Here is a 26,351-nt window from a genome sequence, read left to right as displayed (position 1 = left end):
AACATGAGCTACTCTCCCAAAGCCAGAAACCAGAGAAGTAAGAATCCAACATGTGATGTCATCAAGTATAAAGTCTGGAGCTGCTCTATAGACAATGAATGGGAAATAGATGTTGTGGACCCACAGAATATTTGAGTTTTTATACTCAAAATGAGTTTTATTCTATTAGTAGTGTTTTCACTTGTGAAACAGAAGATGGTTTATGGAGCAGCTCCAGACTTTACACCTGATGACGTCACAAGTTTGAGCACTCTTCTGGCCCATCTTAGACCATAGGAATACCATGTATGAATTCTTAAATTGGGCGTAGTTCCTCTTTAAATCCTAAATACACGCATTTGATGCATTCACAAGGTGCTAGGGCTGTCACTTTTTCCAAAAATCAAGTTCAAACAAATCCAAAGTGAAATGGCGTTTGTTCCAATCAATTAAACCTTCATGAACTAATCCTAATCTTCTATTATAATGCGTTCTTACTGCTCCTCTTCAGCAGCCCCATGCCTTTTTTCATAGTGACAAGCGATCCCAAAACCATTACTAATGTCTCTGGCTTGGAGAGTTTGTAGTCGTGAGTGAGAAAGAGTGAGAGAGACAGAAAGTGAGAGGGAGAGACAGAAGGTGAGAGGGAGAAGGTGATCGATAGCTAGCTAGATAGAGGCCTTGCATACATTCACACGCGACGGCGGAGGCAACCATGCAAGGTGCCACTGCCAACCTGCTCATCGGGAGCAATTAGGGGTTAAGTGTCTTGCTCAAGGACACTTCACAGGAATCGAACTGGGAACCTTCCAATTACCAGATGACTAGAAAGTAGAATTGTGAAATGAAAGGATTAACTGAACACGACTTCCAAGTTCAAATTCAAAACACACCGCTACAGTTTGAACATTTAATATTTCACCAGGGTCGAATGATTTTTAAAGAAAAGGTGACAGCCCGACAAGCTGCCTAAGGTAATGTATGAAGGGTGAATACTTTAATGATCGACATCGTCTCTCATTTCATCGAGACATTCAAAGCTCTCGCGGAGACTAATTCAGTCTCATCGTCTCATTTCATCGAGACATTCAAAGCTCTCGTAGAGACTAATTCAGTCTCATCGTCTCATTTCATCGAGACATTCAAAGCTCTCGCGGAGACTAATTCCGTCTCATCGTCTCATCATATCACCACCATGTCCACGTCGGCCGACAGCTCGGAGTCAGCTTTGACGGCGGCTTTGACCGCCGCTTCAACCTCGGCTTCGACCTCGGCTTCGACCTCTGCTTCGACGTCGGCCTCGTCCTCGGGGTACAGTCTGCAGTATTTGTCCACCATGACGTCGAGGTCGTGCTTGACGTGCGCGTTGATGTTGAGCAAGGCCAGGCTCTTGCTCCGGTGCTTGGCGGGCGTGCCGTTGAGGTAGGTCTGCAGGCGCTCGCCGGCCGTCTCCGAAGTGCAGTCCTCCAGCTTCAGCACGGGCAGCGTGGAGAGGACCTTGAGGAAGGAGTTGACGTTGGGGAAGAACTTGACGTCTTGGAGCTGCAGGGTCTCGTGGATGGTGGTGGGCAGGCGCACCTCCTTGCCTCGGTGCTTCCACTTGATCCGCCAGCAGTGGAGCTCCGCGGGGAGCGTGTCCGGGTTGGGGAGGTCGTTGCGGTAGACGTCGGCGTGGCTCTCCTCGGAGGTGTTGAACTTCATTTGACCCATGATGGCGGGGACCAGCGAGAGGCACTTGAGGGCTTTGAGGTTGTTCTCCGAGAAGATGTCCTCCACCTCCTGGATGACGCCACGCACGACGGGCACGGTGACGTATTCCTTGAAGTACGCCTCCGCCTGGATCTCGCCCACATCCGCCGCACGCTGCTTCCGGAGGAAGAGCCTGGGCACGGTCATGGGGATCTTCATCGAAGAGGCCAAACTCACAGCCTCCTCGAACCAGAATTCATGGTAGACGTCGATGTTATCGATGACCTCGTTCAGTGAATGTAGGACCGCCGTTAGGCTATTGGCAGCGAAGAACACGTCGAGTGTCTCCCCTTGGAGATTCCTGCCAAAGGCTCTGGTGAAAGAGAGGGCGTTCTTCAGGATGACGATGGTGACGATGATCTCAAAGTCCGCCAGGGTTTCGGCAACCGAATAGGCGTCCGCTATGACGGCGTCGGTAAACTTTCCGTCCCCGTTCTCCCGGATGCCGTCCATGCACAGCACGAGGGACTCCAGCATGTCTACCAACAAGTCAAACACATTGTGCTGTTCTGTCCACCGAGAGCCACAGGCCTTTTCCAACTGGGTCGCCCTCTCGTTGGTTCCCTGAAAGTAGACGGACACGGACGTCTCCAGCTCCTGCCGCGTGGACGGCGTCGTCCGAAACAAAGCGTCCATCTTCTTCAGGGTCGCCATGACGACCTGCACGCTGGGGAAGGGCAGACTGTTGGCCAGGTGGATGTTCAGCGCCGTGTTGGAGCAAGGCATGTTCAACGCCATGGGGTACTTCTCCATCAGCAGCACCGCCACGGCTCTCATCTTGACGGTGGACGTCCCGGTGGCCCGGTGGGCCTGTCCGCGGCAGTCCTCCATGCTCAGGCTCCAGCGCTCCGTCAGGTGGGCCTCCAACTTCTCCACCAGGGACGCCTCGTTGGCTTCGAACGGCAGGAAGTCCAGGAACTCCTCCCGGAGGAGGTTGCTCTGGTTCACGAAGCGCAGGAAGACCGGCAAGTATTTCCCGTCAGGGAATTCCACCAGGTCGCCCGTGACCAGCGAGAAGAAGCGACTCTCCCTCACCTCCATGAGGATCTCCTCCCGGACCGTGTTCTCGCAGACGTCAAGGAGCTGGCTCTGCTGCGTCGCCGAGAGATACTCCGTGTTCACCGCCGTCGCCTCGAAGCGCTTCCTCAGCGCCTCGTCTCCGCCGTTCATGCGGTGGTCCACGAGGGCCTGGAAGTTGGTGCGTCCCTTCTTCTCCGCCCCCGGCAGCTGGTCGGGCTCCAGCGGGATGTTCTGTTTGCCCAGCGTGACGACCACCTCGAACAGGGACCTCAGGTAGTCGCGGAGCTCCTTCTCCTCGGGGGACAGCTGCGGCTCGTCGTCGTTGACGCTGTCCTCCACCGCTGTGTCCTTCTTGGAATGCAGCTGCTCGATGGAAGACGCCACTGTGGGAAGAAGAGGGAAGGTGTTTGAAGACGTACGGAGACAATGATTGATTGAACATTTTATTAACAGATTGCAGAATGGGTACAATACAGTACGGCTCAATACACACAATTGTTAAGGGGATGCAGACCAGAGAAAGACTTTCGTCTTGTTTACATCAGGGTCCCCCCATTTTCAATTCATCATAACATTTATGACATACAGATATACAGTACTGTTACATCCATTCCAGACATTTATGACATACAACAGGGTTTCCCATTAATTCATTTTTACTATATATATTTTTTTAAATACGTATAAAGTTTGCCAATAGGGATGTATCAGTAGTATTTTGCTCTCAAAGCGCACCAGATTGATGCATTTAACTTTAAAATGTAAAAAAGAAAAAAAAATCGGGGGACATGCCCCCGGACCCCCCTAGAGTCGCAGGTTCACCCCCCATAGTCTCTGGAAATCCTGTGGGAAACACTGTACAAATATACAGTACTGTTTATTTACAGACAGTTTCTAAAAGAGAATATATACATTTGAGGGGGAGGAAACTGTACATGGGGGGGAGGGGGACATTTACTGGGGCCAGTTTCGAATTGCAGCCTCCCGTTGGTGCTGTTTTAGGGCGGTTTTGAAGGTGGGTAGGGATTCATATTATTTTACGGCTGTAGGTAGGGCTTTCCACATTGTTGTGGCATAACAAGAAACAACTCAGGGGTAGGGATGTCCTAATCGGATTCAATCACAGCATATTTTTATATTGATCTGGATCTGGATCAAATTCAGATACAAATTTAATTAAAAAAAAAGATTAAGGGAAAGCTATGATGCAGGCAAATCTTAAAACGTGGTTAAATGCCACCACCCACTTCAATGATAGCGTTGTGAACGCATAATCTCTGTTGTAAATTATGGCTATGTGTCTAATCTGCCCGTCGTTTATCAATGACTTGTTTGCAGTCAACATTATCTAAACGGATTGTTTTTTTTTAAAATCGGTTCATTTCCATTTTATAGCATTTTGAAAAGCCCTTGTTTTTCAGGAAAATATATATATGTCTTATTTTTTTTACTGCTGTGAAGCACTTTGAGCTACAATTCTTGTATGAAAGGTGCTATACAAATAAAGTTTATTATTATTATTATTATTATTATTATTATTATTATTATTATTATTATTATTATTATTATATCTTACCTAGACTGGATTGGCTTTACTAACTTTAATATACTTCAAGTGTGTTCTGTGCAGCTGTATTATCTTGGAATCGAATCGGAACTCCGGTTTCGGCAGATACTCAATATGAACCGACTCCAATGTACTTACATCTTCTTTCCTTAATCCTCCTGATATCTTCTTCAGTCTGGAGAAGAAGAAAAGCCACATTGTTACCAGGAGAAATGAATGCAATAGGCTTCAAAATGATGGCTTAGTATTTGAAGTAGCCGTAAGGAGCGAGGAGATTTGTTATACTTTCATACCAGTTCTTTAATCCGTTTGCGGTGGCGGGTGTGAGGATTTCGAAGATGGCTCGTCAGGTCAAATATGGTTGGAATGGCTGTATCCTTCAGTACTGTCCTGTAGGGGCTCTGGAAAACAACAAGACAATAGAATTTCACGATTAGGATTAAAAAACACAAGTTCCGTATATAAACGTGGTTGGCGTCCATTGAGTTAAATAACAAATGGCATTGCTTGTTGTAGTTAACAAAGAGAGGCAGAGTCAATGAGGCGTATGACGTTCGTTGCATTGGTGGCGCAAGATTTTGCAGGTGGGAGGGGGGATAATAAAAATAAATAAAAATATTTATTATATATATTCAAATTTTATTTTCCCATTCGAATCCCATGCCCATCGAACGAAGCTTTGAAGTATTTAAGACAGCCCTAGTATCAGCAATGATTACCAGATTTCATTAGATTTAGATTCCCAAGGTCACAATTTGATTAGATTTTGATTCAATATTATGGATTCTAGCAGGTTTGATTGCGCTGGTTTCAGGGGGTCAGCATCTGCCATGGCTGTCAAAAGATGTATTTAACAGAGTTTCCTTAGTAGTTCGGCAGGAACTCTGCGAAAGGCAAACTGGAGACGTCTGCCGGGCGAGAAGGCACGCTAGAAATAATGTTTAGTGTGAATGTTCAAACATCCACTGAAAAAAAGACAGATGTATCTCTGGATTCTAAGGAATGATATTGGATCATTCAAATTAAAATATTCAGTAACACCCACTTTGCAGCGCTATGCACATGCGCAGGTTTAATAAAAGGCCTGACCTGCATTATCACATGGCTTTGTTTAGAAAGCGGGTGTTTCCCCTAGAAATGGTCTGATGGTGTGGGTGGATGTGAGTATTGCATCTGCGTTCGCACTATTGACGGCTGTTATTTTGGTGCGACCGCATCAAACAAGAACGGGGCTCCGATGCGAGTGTGAAGGTTCTGAGAACGAATGGATCAGAACAGTGTCTCGGCTGATCATTTAAGTTCAGGATTCGGTAATGAAACAGTAGCGTTGTGCCGCTTGGGTTCTGGGACCATGTCAGCTACTTACAGTAGGGCCCTATGGAATCCGCCATCGCAGAATATTTCACGGAATTGAGATATTAACACGGAATTCTGTCTCTCTCTATCCCCCTCCTCTTTACCCCCCCCCATCTCCCTCTTTTTACCCTCTCTCTCTTTTTTCTTTTCTTTTTTGATTATCTTTTTTTCCCCCTTCTTTTTCCGATTTTTCTCCCATCCCACCCTTCCTGGTTGTTGCGTACTTTCCCCTACTGTTGGTCCGAGAGACCGGAGACTGTCACATGCTTTCCTCCGACGCATGTGCAGCCTGCCGGCAGGCCAGCCTGGCCGCGCAGATTCTCACCGGGGAGAGTGTAGCGTGTGGGAGGCCGCACTATCTCTCCCTAGATCCTACCCTTGCTGAGCAGGCGCCCCGACCGAACTGTAGGGGTCGCTGTCCACAACGCCCAGGACCCACCCCTCAGCTTTCCCACCCTCTAATACTGCCAATTGTATTAGTGTGGACGGCCAGCCAAGCTGATAGCAACGCCGGGAGCTGGATTCGAACAGGCGAATCCAGCATCTCCGGCGTTGGTGACTAACGCAATCTCCGCTACGCCACCTGACCGCCCCTCTCTCTCTTTTTTTAAACAAATTATTATTTTGTATTATTTAATAATTATTTTATTATTTAGCTATTCCACTGCACTGGCAGTTGAACTGCATTGAACTGCACTGGCATTGTTGTACGGCAGATGTACTGTTATTAAAGTTAGTTAAAAACATAATTTTGTATGTTTTTTCCGGGGGGGGGGGGGGGGGGGTGGTTCAACTTAAATCCAAAGTAAAACATATAAAAAACAGAGAAATCCAAAAACAGGAACATTTAAAATGGAGAAATCCGAAAACAGGAAAAGATAAAACGGAGTTCATAGGGCCCTACTTACAGTTTTGGTCACCATAGCTGGGTCAAAGTGTTTGGCACACAATCTGTAGTGCTTGTTCAGTTGGTCCGATGTTTTCATCTCCAGATCTGCCCTGCGACAGTTCTCCACCCAGATTCTGCATCTGCAAACACAAAACAAACAAAATACTATAAGATAATACAATGACATTTGTGTGAAGTTGTATCCAAATTGGATCAGAGCTGTAGGAACTATGGCTGGCACAAGACAATTTGCAGTAGGGTGGTAGTTTAACTAAATTCAAATCACGCTTTTCCAGTAGTTAAAATACTTTTGGTCATGTAGTTTAGGTAGTTAATCACAAACTAGGTCTGCACGATATCGGGAAAATAATCGACAGTGCAATATCTTCATTTGTTTGCAATATATAGAGAAAAGACAGGAGCACCATCTAGGAGAGATAGAAATAACAACCGTCACAAAAGAAAACATTGCATCCTTTACAATGTCACATTATGTTTATTATATTGACAGCTTTTTGTTTCTAAAGATAAGATGTTCTCCTTAACTTACTCTCTACTTTGAATTGTTCATCATAACCAATGTTTACAAATAGCTAGGCCTAAAGATTGCTGAAATGTATCAACAAAAGTCCTCACAGAAGTCAGTCACTGAGGGCAGCATAGATGGCTTCAACTTGAAAACATAAACACATCTAAATGGACCCATGTTGTTTTCCTATTGTGTTGTTTGCTAATATCAAACAGCCAGGAAATACATTTTGGTCCAAGCCGTTCCCTAGTAACGCAATTCCACTGAGACCTTTTCAAACGTGACATCATAAACATTCTAATTGGGCCCATGTGTATTTCTTGTTGCAGTGCTACAATAATAATACTAATCTTATAATTGTAGTTGCAGTGTTGTATTTTAGGGGGGTGATACACATTGGTCATGTTTTGGCCAACATGATGGTAAGTGAGACAAGAGGGAAACATATACAACATAGAATTGATCTGGGCAACAGCAGGTTGCCATGCAATCAGTACAAATGTATTTTTGCTCCACTTGTCCATCATTGCACAAAAGGTTGACCAGTGTATCAACCTTAATAGTAGAGTGAATGCGATAGAAAATAAATTCCAACGTTTGATTGCAATGATTGCAATTGCACAAACGTTAACTGGTAAAGCTACACTAGGTAGTAGGTACACATCACAGCCAGTGAAATTAATGCATATTGAGATGCACTTAAATGTACAGTATGTAATGTTCTGCCCCTATGGGGTCTCTCAATCAAAACAATAACAAATGACAGAGTTTTTGATGACGTTGTGAAGTGGGATCATGGAAGTTGTTGTGGTTGTTGTTCAAATGCACTTTTCTTTGCTTTTAGCTAGAATGAGAATTCGAATTAGTCTGACATGGTTTGATCTGTATTAATCAAAGTTGATAAGTAGCACAAAAGTGTAGCAAAGCTAATTATAACTGTTCCATATGGAATGAAAAATGCTAAAAGCATTAGCACCATACTCCAGGAGGTACAGTGGAATAAATAAAAAAAAAAAAATTGGGTGGTTATCCTTGTTTGCTATTTAGGGGATTTGTCCCTTTTCCAGAATAGGAAGCTCACACACAGTATAATCAGATGTCTTATGTGAATGAGGAAATGGTTGCAAACCTGACCAAAAGTTATACGATGTAACAGGGTGCAACAATTTCTTCAGTGGAAGATATGATGACATATTTTGGTTAAGTTCAAGTTTTGTTACATTTGTCAGACATAAGGTGCATTACAGTTGTTGTGAAGGGCCAGATTAAACCGAATATATATATTTATTTATATATATATATTTAATTGTATTTGTATATTCTCTAATATTCCCTGATATCCCTTGTATATTCCTTGTACAATATGCATTGAATATCCATTCTAGCCTACTGAACATCCCATAATAGTCTCCATTCTACTATTGGTCGAGACCTTGGTGCCAGGCTGCCATACCCCTCAGACCCAGTTCAAACGTACCGCTCGACATGTACGAACAAGTCCTAGTTCCGCGTAGGAATTTGGCTACCGCACCACTAATGGGACTATTTGTTCATAGTGCGTATATATACTGCGCTACTAAAGTAGGACTTTCTTTTCAGTCCAGTTTCTTACCCTCCAATAGAGTCACAGACGTAAAGCCTCCCCGCGATGCCACGTGTGGGAGTAAGGCCAAGTTCGGCCTACCATCGGTATTGAGACATCGTGTATATTAATATTTGAATAGTCATATTTGGCACTATATCGTCGAGTTGGACGTAGTCTATTAAGCTAATAATAGTCTGTTAATATATAGTCAGGGGAGGAAATTAGGCCACTTTACTCGCCAATTGCGAGTATTTTTTACGTTTGGCGAGTAATTCATGAAGAGCACTCGCCAGTCTGGCGAGTACTAGTAATTACAGAACAAAACAAAAAAATCATTCTGCAATCTGCTGATTCGCTCACTGACACAAACCGAACTCTGACTCCCCCCTTGATTCCTCCCATTTGCGCCACATAATAATCAGACCATAACCAATGAACATCATCGTTGTACAGATGCGCTCTAAGCTCCTCCAATGAACACTCGTTTTCTAGAAGATGACGCCCATCTAGGGGAAGTGGACATACCACTGCGCGCAGACCTACTAACTCCTGCCACCGGCAGCCGGCTTGACAACGTAGACAAACTTACAAAAACACATGAGTGGATGAAAATAATTGCATGTAGAGTCGTCGCTTTCGGCTATCGGTGCGGTCTGACATGGGGGCGAACAACAGCACGCGACGCGTCTCCTTCGAGTCGGATGAGAATGACAAGTCAACCCGCATTTCATTGTATACCTGTATGCCGTGACAATTAAAACTCTTGACTTGACTTGACTTGACTAGCTACCTAGCATGTAACAAGCTACCATAACGCGCATTCAACATAGTGGACGACTATACTGAGCGGCTTTGCTTAAATGCAGCCGAGTGACATTTTATTATTACCGGGTTTCCCAGCATATCACCACTCGCCCATATGCCCTTCACAACGGTGATGTTGTCATATTTGGCATTCAGAACACACCTGCTGAACCCCTAGCGTTGTCGATTCGGTTCCAATGTATTGTCATCTTACAGCACAAGTACAGTACAACCAGAATACATTTGGCATACAACCAGAGTGCAAATGTAACAAGTCAAGTTCAAGTTGTTTTATTTAGCTATTACATTACAGTGAAATGCTTGGTTCTTTCACTGCCCAACCCAGTATTGATTGATTGATTGAAAACTTTATTAACAGATTGCAGAATGGGTACAATACAGTACAGCTCAATACACACAATTGTTAAGGGGATGCAGACCAGAGAAGGACTTTAGTCTTGTTTACATCAGGGTCCCCCATTTCAGTCCTGTTTGCTTAATGCCTTGTCCACTTCCTCCACACTCCAATATGTTATGATGAATTAAAAATGGGGGACCCTGATGTAAACAAGACGAAAGTCTTTCTCTGGTCTGCATCCCCTTAACAATTGTATGTATTGAACTGTACTGTACCCATTCTGCAATCTGTTAATAAACGTTTCAATCAATCAATCCCTTCAACCCTGCTCCTGTCAAACCTGCTCTTTCCATTCCCTCCATCATGTCCCCCCTTTCTGATGAATATTTCCTGCACTTAAGAGTCAGACACACATTCCTAGTAGTTGAGCTGTGATGAATGAAAACTTTATTTAACAGATTGCAGAATGGGTACAGTACAGTACGGCTCAATACATACAATTGTTAAGGGGATGCAGACCAGAGAAAGACTTTCGTCTTGTTTACATCAGGGTCCCCCATTTTCAATTCATTTTCAATTCATCATTCAGTATAACCTAGACCAGCCCAACCCAGCATCTTTCACTGCCCAGTTCAGCCCAACCCAGTCCAGAATAGTTCCCTCTTTCATGTTAATATGTGATTTAATGATGTAATATTTTGAAGAGTAGAGACAGTGTGATTAATTTACTATGATTGAAAATCAATTTAGACGAAGACGTACAAAGAAGTAATTATCACAATTAGCGATTTTTTTTGTCTGGTAAAAAATCTATTTGGCTGGTAAAAAAAATCAGATACCCGCCAGTTGGCTGGTAAGCCAAAAAGTTAGTTTCCTCCCCTGTATATAGTGCTTCGTGCGGTGAGAATACTACCGTAGTCAGTACCCCATCGTTTCGGGCAGAGAACTGGCTGCTTACCCAGGGTGGTTGACCCTATGTGAAGCTGCACCCGAGGAGCCCCAGAGCCGACGAGCGAGTGGACCTGTATACCGGATTATTCTACCGACGACAGCCCGCCTTCCCAGGCACGGATTATGCTTTGGATACTTTGATTATTCTATGGATAAAGACCCCCGACACTACCGTGTGTTGGAACCCCCCCCCTGGAGAGGACGCAAGGTGAGGAGACGCTCTGCAAGACGAGGTCTCTCCACATCTCTCCCCCGTGGACCGGAGAGAGCCGGCCCACAAAGAGTCCACCTGCTTTCATCTGTGGTCCAAGGATCGCCGGCGCATTGAACGGCACTACAGTGGGTTCACCTGGGATACCCTTGGCCGGACGAGGCAGCTGGATTCTACCCCCCACCCCCCCTCCTACTCCTGTCGGCTTACAAGCGACCGGATTAACCCCCTCTAGTGTATCCAGCCTATAATCATTAAAGTATCATTGCTGTTATTCCTTAACTATTCCAGGTCGTATATTTACCACCTGCGCCTTCAGAGATTGGACATTATCTATTGATATACCGACGAATACTCCTTGCCATAAAAGTGCATACTATTTCAATTCATAAATGTAATTAAGTGATTAAGTGCTTATTCTACACACCATCGCTGTGTAGGAAATAAAGACCTGTTTCTAATTCGTACATTTGTGTTGGATCCGTTTCATCTACGTGAGAGTGTTCATGATAATATATTTATGCCGTGTACTGGGTGGCCGAATATTAAGTACAAAGGTAGTGGTAGTAAGTATCATATCTAGTAATACAGTCAGGGAATTGTACCCCTCAGTTACAATTGGTCCTTCGAGCCGGATGGTAATCAGTGTAATATTAATATAGTGTTATTAATATTGAAATGGCCTATGATGAACACTCCACGAAACGATCCTCCTAACCAACGCCCGCAGCGCGAACGACGGCTCCCTCAGTACTTAGAGGCTTACGCTGTCAGTCAACAACCTAGTCTTCTACTAACAGTAAACGCGGTAAAACTAGAAAGTAAAAGTATGTCTAACCCCAACGCCCAGACTACCCCGACCATAGAGGCCCCTACGGGCTCTAATGTAACTGACCAAGTTCACGGTGGGGACCAGTGGGAACCAGACATGACTTCACACCCCGCCAGTACTGAAGAAGTAGTCCCCGATGAGTCCCGGGAGGAATACAACGCTACCGAGAGAGAACTCGGCACGGAAGAAGACGGGGAGAGCACCGTGGAGATAGAGCTCCAAGGCTCCGCAAGGAGTACCCCGAGGGAAGGCTCCCCTATACAACCGCCTTCTCCCAGCGAGGCAGAGAGGACCCTACAGCAGGCATTCCTCGTCAGCCTGAAAGCCTCTACTGAACGCGATAGACTCCAGGGTGAACGCGATCGATTGCAGCTACAGCAACGGAGCGAAGAAGAGCACATACGCCTGGAAATAAGACGCATTCAGATGGAAGAGAATGTGGCCCGAGACCGAGCAGACAGCCAGCGAGCAGCTGCTGGTGCTCTACGGGACGCAGAGCGCGACAGACAGCAAGCGCAACTAATAGAACAGCTGATCAGACGGACAACACCCTCTCCCTCCGCCAGAGGCTCCAGGAACTCGTCTAGACACCTCCAGGGCGGCATCCCCTAGCCGAGTAAACAACCCTGAACTTGACCAACAGACGAGGTCTATACCCCCCACAGACCACCTCCCCCCACCGGTCCAAGCGAGACCTAGCAACCGGGAAGGAGCAGCATATCCTGTGGAGAGGCTAAACCAGAGACTACAAGCACTGGATGACCTAACTGAAGACGAAGAGGAAGAGGAGGAGAACCGCGCCCGAAGACAGCACAGTACTCTACCGGACCAGGAGGTCCGGTACAGCCCAGGCTATACTCCCGCGGAGCTGCGCTACAGACCCCCGACTCTATACACGGGTGAGCACGACGCACGACCCGCACCGAGGAACAGCACCTGGACAAGCGGGCCATGGTACACTGCCGGTACCAGCCCATACCAAGGAGCGGGAGGAGACTCGCCTAGGAGGCCTCTCCCCCAACGCTCGCCGATGTATCCACAGTCAGCGTCATACATTGGCACGCCTATGGTACCCGACTTCACCCAAGAGAACCGGGCCCAGTATACAGAACTCCGCATGTGTCTGGAGACCATGTTGGTGGATGTATTGGATGAACGCCACAAATACGCCATCCTACTGCAGCACTTAAAGGTGCCCCGCGCACATAATATAGCGCTCGCCTACGCGACTTCCACCACCCCATACACAGCAGCGCTGGTAGCATTGGACCAGAGGTATGGGCGCATATGGGATTACGTGATCCAGGAGATCCGACACATCGACCGCTTACCCCCAGCAATAGACAATCGAGCACTGGACGACCTGTCCATCAGAGTGCAGTCCCTGGTAGGGATGTTGGGAGCGCAAAGAGAGAAGGGGAAGTATGAACTTTACGCCAACTCAAATGTGGAAAGGATCCTGGAGAAGCTGCCGCCCGCTCGTCAGGAGCGCTTTAGGCGGCAGAGGGACCACAGAGACCCGAATGGCCCCGAACCGAACCTCCTCGATCTAGCAGACTTCCTGGCGAGAGAAGTCAGCAGCCTACGGCTAGATACATTCGGACGGAGCACCCCTGGCTCCAGAGAAGGAACCAGACGACTAAATGATGGAAGAAGATCGGTGACTGTGATGCACCAATCGGAGTCAGTACCGAGCAGCAGGAGCCACAGTACCCCCTCCAGAACGGAGAAGTGGAAGATAGTGTGCCCCTACTGTGAGAAAGAACACTGGCTAGCGCAATGTGACTCCTTCCCCAAGCTGAACGCGGAGGAAGCAGGTCAATGGATAAAGTCCAACAAGCGCTGTTTTCGCTGTGCGCGCTCACACATGGCAGCCGAATGCCGCTTAAAGAAAAGGTGCACCAAGTGCGATGGAGCCCATCTGGACATACTTCACGACAGTAACAGACGGCGCCCTTCACCTGCACCATCCAGCCGCAAAGCGAGCGTCATGTACATCGATCCCGCCAGCAGCAGTGGAGCCTGAGTACTCCTAAAAGTAGTGCGTGTGACACTAAGCCACCAGAATAAAGTCCTGGACACTTACGCCGTCCTCGATGACGGGTCAGAGAAGACCCTGCTGCTCGCCTCCGCTGCGGCCCAGCTAGGGCTGCGGGGAAGCGAAACCCAAATGACAATTCGGACAATAAGACGAGATTTGAAGACGATAAAGGGCGAGAATGTCTCATTCTCTATCGCAGCAAGCGGCCAGCCTGAGCGACGGTACCAGATTGCAGACGCTTTCACCAGCCAAGAAATAGGACTGTCGCGGTACACATACCCCGTCGCCAAGCTGATGGAGAAATATGCACATCTGCGCAAGTTACCGATCCCGCTCATAGACAATGCTATGCCGACCCTGTTGATAGGCTCCGACCATGCAGACCTCATTGTCCCGATAGACCGGGTTCATACCGGACCCCGAGGCTGTCCTGCAGCAGTCGAGACCCGTTTGGGATGGACTCTCCAAGGCCCGCTCGCCAAATCTCTCAACCGAAGTACAGCCACTAGATGTCTCCACTCCCGAGTCACAGAGGGAGAAACCGCACTCCTGCAACACGTAGAGCGGCTATGGAGCTTGGAACAAATGCCCTTTAAGAATGGAAAGAAAGACATTCGCTCTAAAGATGACATTTACGCCATTCACCTCCTCGAGACAGGGACCAAGAGAGTCCCGGTCAACGGCGTGTTGAGATACGCCACGCCACTCCTGCGGCGAGAAGGAATGCCTACTTTCCACGCCAAGACAGACGCCATAGAACGGTACCTGCTGAACACGGAGCGGCGCTTAGCCAAGAACCCCGCCCAAGAGAGTGTATACCGCGCTGAGATTGAGAAGCTCATCACAGCGGGACACGTCACAAAGATGGACATTAAAGAGGCTGACCAGACCACTGAATCGTGGTACGTGCCCCACCACAAGGTCCATCACAACGGTAAAGACCGCATAGTATTTAACTGCAGCTACCAGATCGGATCCCAAAATCTGAATAAAGAGTTACTGCCCGGTCCCACACTCGGCCCCTCCCTACTCGGCGTTCTACTCCGCTTCCGCCAGGAAAAGGTGGCCATCAGCGGGGACATTAAAGGAATGTTCCTGCAGGTGAGATTAGTAGAGGCGGACAAGCCCCTGTTACGGTTCCTATGGAGAGAGAAGCCAGGAGATGAGCACCCAGCCATCTACCAATGGGAAGTCCTCCCCTTCGGAACGACGTGCAGCCCCTGCTGTGCGACATTTGCACTACAGAAACATGTAGCAGAGGACCCAGCAGCGGACGAAGAGGTCCGACGCAGCGTAAAGAACAGCTTCTACGTAGACAACTGTCTACAAAGCCTTTCAACCCAGGAAGAAGCCGAGGCTCTCCTGATTAAACTCCGCGCCTCATTGATCAAAGGCGGCTTTGATCTCAGGCAGTGGGCCAGCAGCGATCCGCAAGTACTGCGCAGCCTCTCCTCCGAGGACAAGGCAGCCAGCAGCGAGACCTGGATGGCTACAATCCCGGGAGAAGCCCAGGAGATGACCCTGGGATTGGTGTGGCGATTCAAAACAGATTCGCTTCACTACAGACACAAGCCCCTGACTACGGAGCAGGGAAGGCCGGCGGCGGCGCCGACCACCAGACGGAGTGTGTACACAACACTCGCCCGACAATATGACCCGCTAGGATGTATTCTACCGTACACCACCAGGGCAAAAATGATTGTACGAGCATTGTGGGACAAGGACCAGGGCTGGGACGACCCCATTCCCGCACACCTTGCATCCACCTGGAGAGAGTGGGAGATGGAGCTCCACTCACTCCCAGGCGTTAATATGCGCCGAAGCTACTTCCCACCCACGGTGAGGCCAGAGACATGTAAAATGGACTTACACGTCTTCAGTGACGCCTCAGAGGTCGCATACGGATCAGTAGCCTACTTGCGGGCCCAAGACCAAGGGGGAGAGATCTACACAGCATTTGTCCTCGCCCGCTCGAGAATAGCCCCACGCAAGCAACAATCTATCCCACGTCTAGAGCTCTGCGCAGCCCTAGCCGGAGCGCACCTAGCCACGCTCATCCAACGTGAGCTCACCATACCGGTGTCTAGAACAATCCTGTGGTCAGATTCCACGACGGTACTCGCCTGGATCAAATCGGACTCATGCAAGTACAAAGTCTTCGTGGGAGTCAGAGTCACCGAGATTCAAGACTTAACCGAAGAGTTAACCGGAGAAACAGAGTGGCGCTACGTTGATACAGAACAGAACCCAGCTGACGTCATCACCCGGGGGATGCCCCTGGATGACCTCACCCGTCGCAATGTCTACAGTGACGGCCCCGCATTCCTAAGACTCCCGGAAGGACAGTGGCCCATGCCTATCCCGAGGGAAGCAAGTCCAGAGGAGGTGGAAATTAAGAAGTCTGTGTTCTGTGGATTGAGCACCGTAGCCTCCACCGACCCTAACATAAACGATTGCACGTCCATAGAGAGTGCACAACAAAGAACATTCCTGCGGTACCACCCGGAGTGCAAGTCCCCCGCTGATATGTCAGCAGCTAACTACGAGGAAGCAGAATTGCTTCTACTGCAGCGAGCCCAGAGAGACTCGTTCCCCGATGAATTGGCCTGTCTACAGGGAGGAAAGCCCGTCCCATCCGACAGCAGATTAATTCATCTGGCCCCCGAGAGCGACGCTCACACCCTCATCAGAGTGGGTGGTCGCCTACGCAGAGCCCCCAATCTACCGGATGACATTAAATACCCGATCGTATTGAACAGCCGACACAAGGTCACAGAGCTGATTATAAAGAAATACGATGAGGATGTACATCACGCAGGAGCAGAAAGAGTCTTCGCGGAAATCAGACGTCGTTACTGGATCCTACAAGGAAGAGAGGCGGTACGACGCTTCCAATGAACATGTCTAGACTGCCGCAAGTGGCGCGCGCAGCCCAGCATACCAAGGATGGCTGACCTTCCTCCATGTCGCCTCCGAATCGGTGACAAGCCATTCCACTCAACGGGTATGGACTGCTTTGGCCCGCTGCACATAAAGAAAGGAAGAGGAACCGAGAAGCGGTGGGGTATTGTATTCAAATGCATGACCACCAGAGCGATACACATCGAGCTTCTCCCGACCATGAGCACAGACTCATTCCTTATGGCCTTCCGTAGATTCATATCACGGAAAGGAAGACCGTCTACCCTATTGTCCGATCATGGGACAAACTTTAAAGGCGGCGAAAGAGAGCTGAGAGAGAGCTTCCAAGCTATGGGCCCAGAACTTAAGACCCACCTCGCTCCAGCACAGGTTGATTTCCAATTCAACCCCCCAAACGCACCCCACTTCGGTGGCACTTGGGAACGAGAAGTGCGCTCCATAAAGACAGCCCTGTACGCAGTACTTGGGGCCCAGACTGTGGCGGAAGAAGTCCTAATGACAGTCCTCACGGAGATTGAGGGAGTACTTAACTCGAAGCCCCTCGGATATGTCTCCAGTGATGTGGCGGATATCGACCCAGTTACCCCCAACACACTCCTGATGGGGCGGCTAGATCCTGCATTACCCCAGACAATGTACCGGCGTTTTGGAACAGTTTCCTACTGCACTACCTACCGTCTCTACAGACCCGCCAGAAGTGGGTAAAGGAGAGAGACAATTTGACAGAAGGAACAGTCGTCATGATTATTGATCAATCACTGCCCAGAGCTATGTGGCCGGCCGGCCGCGTAAGCAAAGTGATCACCGGTGCCGACGGCAAGGTCCGAGCAGCTGAAGTGCTCGTCCAGGGTCGCACTTACACCCGTCCCGTGGCAAGGCTCATAGAACTGCCTCGACTCCCAGACACAATCGATGATGACCATGACCCTACAACCCTATGACTTTGTGAAGTTGACTGACCCCTACAGCAAACCCTTATGTGTAAATAGACAACGCGATTAATCTGTCTCCGTTTAACTGATTAGGTCTGGGACCTATTCAGGGGGTGGCTGTTGTGAAGGGCCAGATTAAACCGAATATATATATTTATTTATATATATATATTTAATTGTATTTGTATATTCTCTAATATTCCCTGATATCCCTTGTATATTCCTTGTACAATATGCATTGAATATCCATTCTAGCCTACTGAACATCCCATAATAGTCTCCATTCTACTATTGGTCGAGACCTTGGTGCCAGGCTGCCATACCCCTCAGACCCAGTTCAAACGTACCGCTCGACATGTACGAACAAGTCCTAGTTCCGCGTAGGAATTTGGCTACCGCACCACTAATGGGACTATTTGTTCATAGTGCGTATATATACTGCGCTACTAAAGTAGGACTTTCTTTTCAGTCCAGTTTCTTACCCTCCAATAGAGTCACAGACGTAAAGCCTCCCCGCGATGCCACGTGTGGGAGTAAGGCCAAGTTCGGCCTACCATCGGTATTGAGACATCGTGTATATTAATATTTGAATAGTCATATTTGGCACTATATCGTCGAGTTGGACGTAGTCTATTAAGCTAATAATAGTCTGTTAATATATAGTGCTTCGTGCGGTGAGAATACTACCGTAGTCAGTACCCCATCGTTTCGGGCAGAGAACTGGCTGCTTACCCAGGGTGGTTGACCCTATGTGAAGCTGCACCCGAGGAGCCCCAGAGCCGACGAGCGAGTGGACCTGTATACCGGATTATTCTACCGACGACAGCCCGCCTTCCCAGGCACGGATTATGCTTTGGATACTTTGATTATTCTATGGATAAAGACCCCCGACACTACCGTGTGTTGGAACCCCCCCCCTGGAGAGGACGCAAGGTGAGGAGACGCTCTGCAAGACGAGGTCTCTCCACATCTCTCCCCCGTGGACCGGAGAGAGCCGGCCCACAAAGAGTCCACCTGCTTTCATCTGTGGTCCAAGGATCGCCGGCGCATTGAACGGCACTACAGTGGGTTCACCTGGGATACCCTTGGCCGGACGAGGCAGCTGGATTCTACCCCCCCCCCCCCCTCCTACTCCTGTCGGCTTACAAGCGACCGGATTAACCCCCTCTAGTGTATCCAGCCTATAATCATTAAAGTATCATTGCTGTTATTCCTTAACTATTCCAGGTCGTATATTTACCACCTGCGCCTTCAGAGATTGGACATTATCTATTGATATACCGACGAATACTCCTTGCCATAAAAGTGCATACTATTTCAATTCATAAATGTAATTAAGTGATTAAGTGCTTATTCTACACACCATCGCTGTGTAGGAAATAAAGACCTGTTTCTAATTCGTACATTTGTGTTGGATCCGTTTCATCTACGTGAGAGTGTTCATGATAATATATTTATGCCGTGTACTGGGTGGCCGAATATTAAGTACAAAGGTAGTGGTAGTAAGTATCATATCTAGTAATACTGTCAGGGAATTGTACCCCTCAGTTACAACAGTGAAATGCTTGGTTCTGTATGAGCCCCTTAACACTTTGAGTGCCACGGAAGCGTTTTGTCGTTAGTTCATGCCAACTGTTGAATGCCACCGGCACCAATGCTATATAGCGTTTGTTTGTCATATTTTTTTTATTAGCGATTTTAATTCATATTTCATCAATCGAGCCTCACGCTAGTGCTGCATTCTCTCTCTGAGTTCCATTGGGAAAATACCGCCCCCTATCGTCTCTCCGGATGGTACTGCACCCCATTGAATTAGACTGATGGGGGGGGGGGGGGGTCCAGCCTCCTCATTTTACTTTTCAGTCAAGCCATCTGAGTTCAAGTTCAAGTTCTTTAATAGTTGTCATACAGAAGTACAGAATACTTTCATACAAAATGCTTCTTACTGTTACGCTCCAGAGACTGTGCTAGACAAGATAGTATCAAATAACATAATAACATAATATAGCATGAATTTAGAAGAAGAAAATGAGGTCACAGTGTTCGGTATAGACATATGTACAATGTTCTGAGTTACCATATAATATACAATACACAATACTATGCAGTGTACTAATGTACAGTACTATCTAGTGCAAAGCAGAAATGGGATGAGGTACAATTTTAGGTACAATTTACAGTAAGGTGTACGAGTTGTAGTGCAATCCTTCATCCATAAATATAAAGTGTGGGGAGTGGGTGCTACAGTGTGTTTGTTTAAAGTGGGTGTGTGCTATAAGTGTGTGGAGTGGGTGCTACAGTGTGTTTGTTTAAAGTGAGTGTGTGCGTGTGGATGTGTGTGCTATGTGCGTTTGGTGGTTGTTGTTGTGTAGTGTTCATTCATTGTTCGTTTAGCAGCCTGATGGCCTGGGGATAGAAGCTTCTTCTGAGTCTTTCTGTGCTCGCCTTGAGACTCCTGTATCGCTTGCCTGACCGCAGCAGTTCAAAGAGGCAGTTGTTCGGGTGACTGGAGTCTTTAATGATTCTCTTAGCCTTGCCCTTGCAACGCTTGTAGTAAATGTTCTGGAGGGTGGGGAGCCCCCCTCCAATTGTGCGTTCGGCTGAACGTGTCACTCTTTGTAGTCTGCTTTGGTCTTGTGCAGTGCTATTCCCAAACCAGGAGGTGATGTTGCCGGTCAAGATGCTCTCTATTGTACATGAGTAGAAGTTCTTAAGGATCTTCTGGCTGACTTGGAACTTCCTTAGGCGCCTGAGGAAGTAGAGGCGTTGTCGTGCCTTCTTCACAACACTGTTAATGTGTGTGGTCCATGTCAAGTCCTCGGATATGTAGGCTCCGAGGTACTTAAAGCTGTTGACTCTCTCAACCGGTGCCCCGTCGATGCTGAGGGGGCTGTAGTCCTTGACCCCCGACCTCCTGAAGTCCACAATCATCTCCTTTGTTTTGCTGACGTTCAGGGAGAGGCTGTTTTCCTGGCACCATCCCGCCAGGACCTTGACCTCTTCCAGGTAGGCCCTCTCGTCGTTGGCAGAGATCAGGCCCACCACCACTGTGTCGTCAGCAAATTTGACGATTGTATTGCTACTCCGCTGAGCCACACAGTCGTGTGTGTACAGGGAGTAGAGGAGGGGACTCAGAACACAGCCCTGGGGGGCCCCTATGTTGAGGGTGATGGATGAGGAGGTGCAGTTGCCTGCTCTCACCACCTGGGGTCTGCCAGTCAGGAAGTCCAAGACCCACTGGCAGAGGTCATAGCCCAAGCCCAGGTCCCTGAGCTTGGCTATGAGTATGGAGGGGACTATGGTATTGAATGCCGAGCTGTAGTCGATGAATAGCATTCTCACATAGTTCCCCTGCCTCTTGTCCAGGTGTGATGCTGCTGTGTGCAGCACATGGGATATGGCGTCCTCCGTGGACCTGTTGGGGCGGTATGCAAATTGCAGGGGGTCCATGTTGATGGGGAGGGAGGAGCAGATGTAGCCCTTTACTAGCTTCTCAAAGCACTTCATGGCTATGGAGGTGAGAGCTACAGGGCGGTAGTCGTTGAGGCAAGCAGGCTTGGATTTTTTGGGTACAGGGATAATAGTGGACTTCTTCAGGCAGGTGGGGATGACAGCCTGTTCTAAGGACAGGTTAAATATGTCAGTGAATACTGGGGCCAGTTGGTCGGCACAGACTTTTAGGACGCGGCCGGGGATGCCGTCTGGACCTGCTGCCTTCCTGATATTCACTTTTTTAAAGGTCCGCCTCACCTCATGCTCTGTTACCCTGAACACTGCGCCTCCATCAGCAGCCGACCCCCCCCCCCCCCCCATTGCCGAGGCTTGTGAGCTGGTGTTGTTATTACCAGCATCAAACCTCGCATAGAAGGTATTGAGGTCATTTGCTAAGGAGATGTCACTGTTCAGTTTGAGGGAGGCGCCTTTGTAGTCTGTCATCGTTTTGAGCCCCTGCCACATAGCTCTAGAGTCAGCTTGTTCAAACTGGAGTTCAATTTTATCCCTGTAGCGTCGTTTGGCCTCTGACACTGTCCTCCTTACGTTGTATCGCGCCACCTTGTGGTCATTCATGTTGCCTGCCTCTAGGCCGTCGTTGTATGCTTTGGTGCGCTCTCTCAGAGCTTCACGGACGGATTTGTCTACCCAGGGTTTTTGATTTGGGTAAACTTTCATTTTGGTAGTGGGGATTGTTTCTTTCACCCTAGTACAAACATAGTCCAGCACTGTCTCCGTGTAGACATTAATGTTATCTATGTCGCGGAACACATTCCAGTCTGTGTGGTGAAACACTGACCGGATCGTCTCCTCTGACGTCACATCCCATTTCTGCACCTCTCGCGAGACTACGGGAGTACTTTTAATTCTCTGTCTGTACTTTGGTGAAAGAAAGATGGACGCGTGATCTGACTTACCAAAGCCACTATCAGAATGAGCCTTGTAGCCACCTTTAAATTGCGTGTAACAGTGATCTAGGATGTTACCGCCTCTGGTGTTGCAAGTCACATGCTGATAGAAGTCAGGCAATACCTTTCTCAGATTGGCGCTATTGAAATCTCCCAGAACTAAAATGGCGGCGTTAACATTCGCCACTTGGATTCTATTTACCTCGTCGTGTAGTCTGGAGAGCGCAACCTTGTTGCTGGCTTGCGGTGGAATATACACTCCGACCAGGACGATCGCCGTTAACTCCCTCGGGAGGAAGAAAGGACGACACTTGATGGTTATATATTCCAGTTCTGGGGAGCAGTGGTTGGATAATTCCTTCACGTTAGTTGGATCGCTCCAATTTTTGTTAAACATGAAGGCAATACCTCCTCCACGTTGTTTACCGGACTCTGCTGATGTCCGATCCTTGCGATGGATAAAGAAGTGATCAGCCGGTTGAATTGCGTGGTCTGGGACGTCCGGCGTCAACCACGTCTCGGTGAAGCAGAGGACGTTGCAGTCCCTAACGTCTCTTTGATATTGAATCCTTGCTCGGATGTCATCCAGTTTATTGTCAATTGATTGTACATTGGCTAGCAATATACTGGGCAGTGGTGTACGGCGGCGTCTGGATCTCAGCCTGTTACGGATCCCAGCCCTCTTCCCTCGCCGTCTGGTTCCTCTGTTCCTGGGGTCTAGGAACAAAGGATCTGGTCCTGATCTCCGGAGAATTTCTTCAGGCCATTGATGCGGTTCGGAAAGCTGATCCAGTGAGTAATCCAGTTGGTAAGTTTCCCGTAATCCAATGTCTATGAGTGACTGACGGTCATATACATTAAATGCACCAACAGTTGGTACGAACAAAACTCTAAAAACTATAAATATTAACAAAAGTAAACACAGTCTCGACGGAGCGAACAGAGAGGCAGCCGGTCGGAGCAGCGCCATAGTCACTAACTGAAGAGACCGAAGTGATCGCCGAGCCGCAAAACAAGGTGGAATACATATTTACAGTACCCAACGCTGAATCAATAAACACGATCGATATTTGGAATGGCGATCAGGAATTGGAATAATCTTTTTGGAGAACATCTGTTCTGAGGTAAGCAATTTATTTTACCAGTCTTGGAGTAATCGGATCTGTTTCCACCTATATATCAGCGTTTGCCCCATGTGTGTGTGTGTGCGCGCTGATCAGGAAATGAGAATATATTTCTAATTTTTTTTGTGTATTCCAGAACATTCCAGTAAATGCCGTTTATCACGGAATCTATATATTTTCCTGAAACTTTCAAGAAAACAAGGGCTTTTCAAAATGCTATACAACGGAAATGAACCGATTAAAAAAAAATCCGTCTCGACAATGTTGACTGCAAACAAGTCATTGATAAGCGACGGGCAGATTAGACACACAGCCATAATTTAAGACAGAGATTATGCGTTCACAATGCTATCATTGAAGTGGGTGGTGGCATTCAACCATGTTTTACCATGTTAACAAGTGGCAACCAAAGTGTTAAGATTGTGCTTCATACAGTAAAATAATAATAATAAAGACCAAACACTATACAAAATATATACTAAACTAAAGTACAAAATGCAACAAATGCTAAAATGAGGTAAATTAGAGATGTAGGGACATGTATCTTTTCTATTTGGATTATATTATATAGCACAGTCTCTGGAGCGTAACAGTAAGAAGCATTTTGTATGAAAGTATTCTGTACTTCTGTATGACAACTATTAAAGAAACTTGAAACTTGAAACTTGATATTGTAGTGGAGCCTGATGAGCGGATGCTAGATGATTAATAAAACAGTGTCTCTAAAGTCTCAATACTAAAGTAAAGAGATCCATTATTTCCTGTACTAGTCAACATCATGCCATAACATAGTCTGGGTACAAAAAAAAGGATTGATTGATTGATTGATGAACATTTTATTAACACAGATTGCCGAATGGGTACAATACAGTACAGCTCAATACAAAGACCGTCGTCTTGTTTACATCAGGGTCCCCCATTTTCAATTCATAACATATATGACATACATGATTGATTGATTGAAAACTTTATTAACAGATTGCAGAATGGGTACAATACACGTACAGCTCAGAAAGACTTTAGTCTTGTTGTTTACATCAGGGTCCCCCATTTTCAATTCATAGTCACGTCACTGCTAACAAATCGTTACGAACGTCAACCTAGAAACAATTCTATTGAGTTATATTGATATTACATGGGGGGTTTTCATGCATTATTACCTTTCAGGGTCCCGTGGAAACCGAAAAAAGGCCAGATCAGACTGTGTGCTCTTCCTGGTGCAGTTTGGAGCCGCGCAGAAATTCGGCATTCTTCATACACCGCTAAGATAGCTAAGCTTGCCAAACAAACGAGTAAAGAATCGTGAAATATACAACGTAAGCGTACTGTGTTGTCTTGCTGACTGAACTAAATAAGTTCATACACGAGAAACTAAGGTCGTATTATATAAAGTGTGTTTGTTACCTAAAAAGAACAATTACGTTAACGTTGAACAAGCGATAGTGTGGTTCAAACGTGCAGCAGTGTCAAGCGAGCACGCTGAAATAAGGAGTTGAACTTCCGGTGATAAATAGTAAACAATTTTCAAAACAAAAGTCACTTCAAAAAGAACAAAAGAACAATCGAATTCATGAATAATAATATATTTAATTTTCGTAGTTTTTCGTATTTTTGTAAACCACATAGCACAAACTTGATGAGTTGAAAATGGGGGACCCTTATGTAAACAAGACGAATGTCTTTTTCTGGTCTTCATCCTCTTAGCAGTTGTTTGTATTGAGCTGTACTGTATTGTACCAATTCTGATTGATTGAACATTTTAATTAACAGATTGCAGAATGGGTACAGTACAGTACAGCTCAATACACACAATTGTTAAGGGGATGCAGACCAGAGAAAGACTTTCATCTTGTTTACATCAGGGTCCCCCATTTTCAATTCATAATGACATACACAACATACAGATATTCAGATATAAGAATCTAATCTAATCATCTGATCTAAGGTGCAAGCATGCACCTCACCTGCGGGGTCCCACAGGGTTCAATCCTGGCACCCATCCTCTTCAATCTCTACATGCTCCCCCTCAGTCAAATCATCACTCGGCACAACATCTCCTTCCTCTGCTACGCCGATGATACTCAGATATACCTCCCACCCACAACAGCTGACTCCACCGTCGGCCTAGACCGCCTGAAGACCTGCCTATAGGCAACATAAAGGAGTGGATGTCACAAAACCACCTGCAGTTAAATGAGAGCAAGGGGGAGATCCTTCTGTTTGGCACCCCCACCTCAGTCACTCAGAGCTCCAGAAACATAGGAACTCTCTCCTCCTTGGTGAAACCCAATGTGAGAAACCTTGGGGTCTTATTTGACTCAGATCTCAATTTCCATTAACAAGTAAGATCAGTAGTACAGTCCTGTTTCTTCCAACTGCGCATCATCTAAAAAATCAAGTCCTTCCTCTCTCCCAGCGACCTTCATAAAGTCATCACCATGCTCATTTTCTCACGACTGGACTACTGCAATTCCCTCGACTCTGGTCTCCTGGACAAAACCATCCTCCCCCTCCAGCGTGTTCAAAATGCTGCCGCCAGGCTGGTCTCAGGCACCAGAATGAGGGACCAAAATGCAGCTTTTCACATACAAAGCCCTCAATGGTCTCTTGCTCCGGCCTACATTGAGGAACTCTTGGTCCAACAACACACATCAGCTCCAGGTCCCTCAGATCAAATGACCAACTGTGTCTGAGGGTCCCGTGGGCCAAACTGGTGACAAAGGGTTTCCGGGCCTGCAGCCTGTGACTGCAACTTGTTCCTGTTTGCGGACGACTCAGCCCTGCTGGTCTCTGACAAGAACAAGTTGCAGGTTGAAAAAACCCTCAGCTCGGAACTAGGCAAAATCTGCATATGGCTCGCTGATAACAAACTATCATTACACATGGGCAAAACAGAGTCCATTCTCTTCGGTTCAAATAACAAACTCAGCAAGACCGACGGCTTCTCAGTTACAGTGGGTGACAATATTGTCACAAGGAAAGACGAAATTACCTACCTGGGTTCCATCCTAGAGGCTAATCTTTCCTGTGACAAAATGGCATCCAATGTAATAAAAAAAAGTCAACCAAATAACTAGATTCTTGTACCGGATCTCCTCTCTG

General features: G+C 47.2%; 1 protein-coding gene across 1 annotated transcript; it reads right to left on the bottom strand.

The window, feature by feature from the left end:
* Positions 1-875: 875 nt before the first annotated feature.
* On the bottom strand, positions 876-24,637 carry thap12b (THAP domain containing 12b). The gene is made up of 5 exons (XM_084320192.1): positions 24,410-24,637; positions 6,580-6,700; positions 4,609-4,716; positions 4,454-4,490; positions 876-3,131 (listed from the first exon to the last, which is right to left on the bottom strand). The coding sequence occupies exons 1-5, from the start codon at positions 24,496-24,498 to the stop codon at positions 1,162-1,164; spliced, it is 2,325 nt and encodes a 774-aa protein (XP_084176318.1). The 5' UTR covers positions 24,499-24,637; the 3' UTR covers positions 876-1,161.
* Between the last annotated feature and the right edge of the window lie 1,714 nt (positions 24,638-26,351).

This window comes from Notolepis coatsorum, assembly GCF_963971535.1.
Source record: "Notolepis coatsorum genome assembly, chromosome: 1".
In the NCBI taxonomy this organism is placed as follows: domain Eukaryota; kingdom Metazoa; phylum Chordata; class Actinopteri; order Aulopiformes; family Paralepididae; genus Notolepis; species Notolepis coatsorum.
The sequence above is the reverse complement of the archived record's forward strand: the minus strand, read 5'-3'. Positions and strand labels throughout refer to the sequence as shown.

Bases quoted from the DNA above. Each gene is read 5' to 3' on its own strand.
- thap12b (XM_084320192.1), bottom strand. From the start codon at position 24,498: ATGCCGAATTTCTGCGCGGCTCCAAACTGCACCAGGAAGAGCACACAG. The intron at 4,491-4,608 runs GTATGAAAGTAT...CTTCTTCTCCAG, and splicing joins GCAAACGGATTAAAGAACTG to ACTGAAGAAGATATCAGGAG. The intron at 3,132-4,453 runs GTAAGTACATTG...TTCTTCCCACAG, and splicing joins GAGGATTAAGGAAAGAAGAT to TGGCGTCTTCCATCGAGCAG.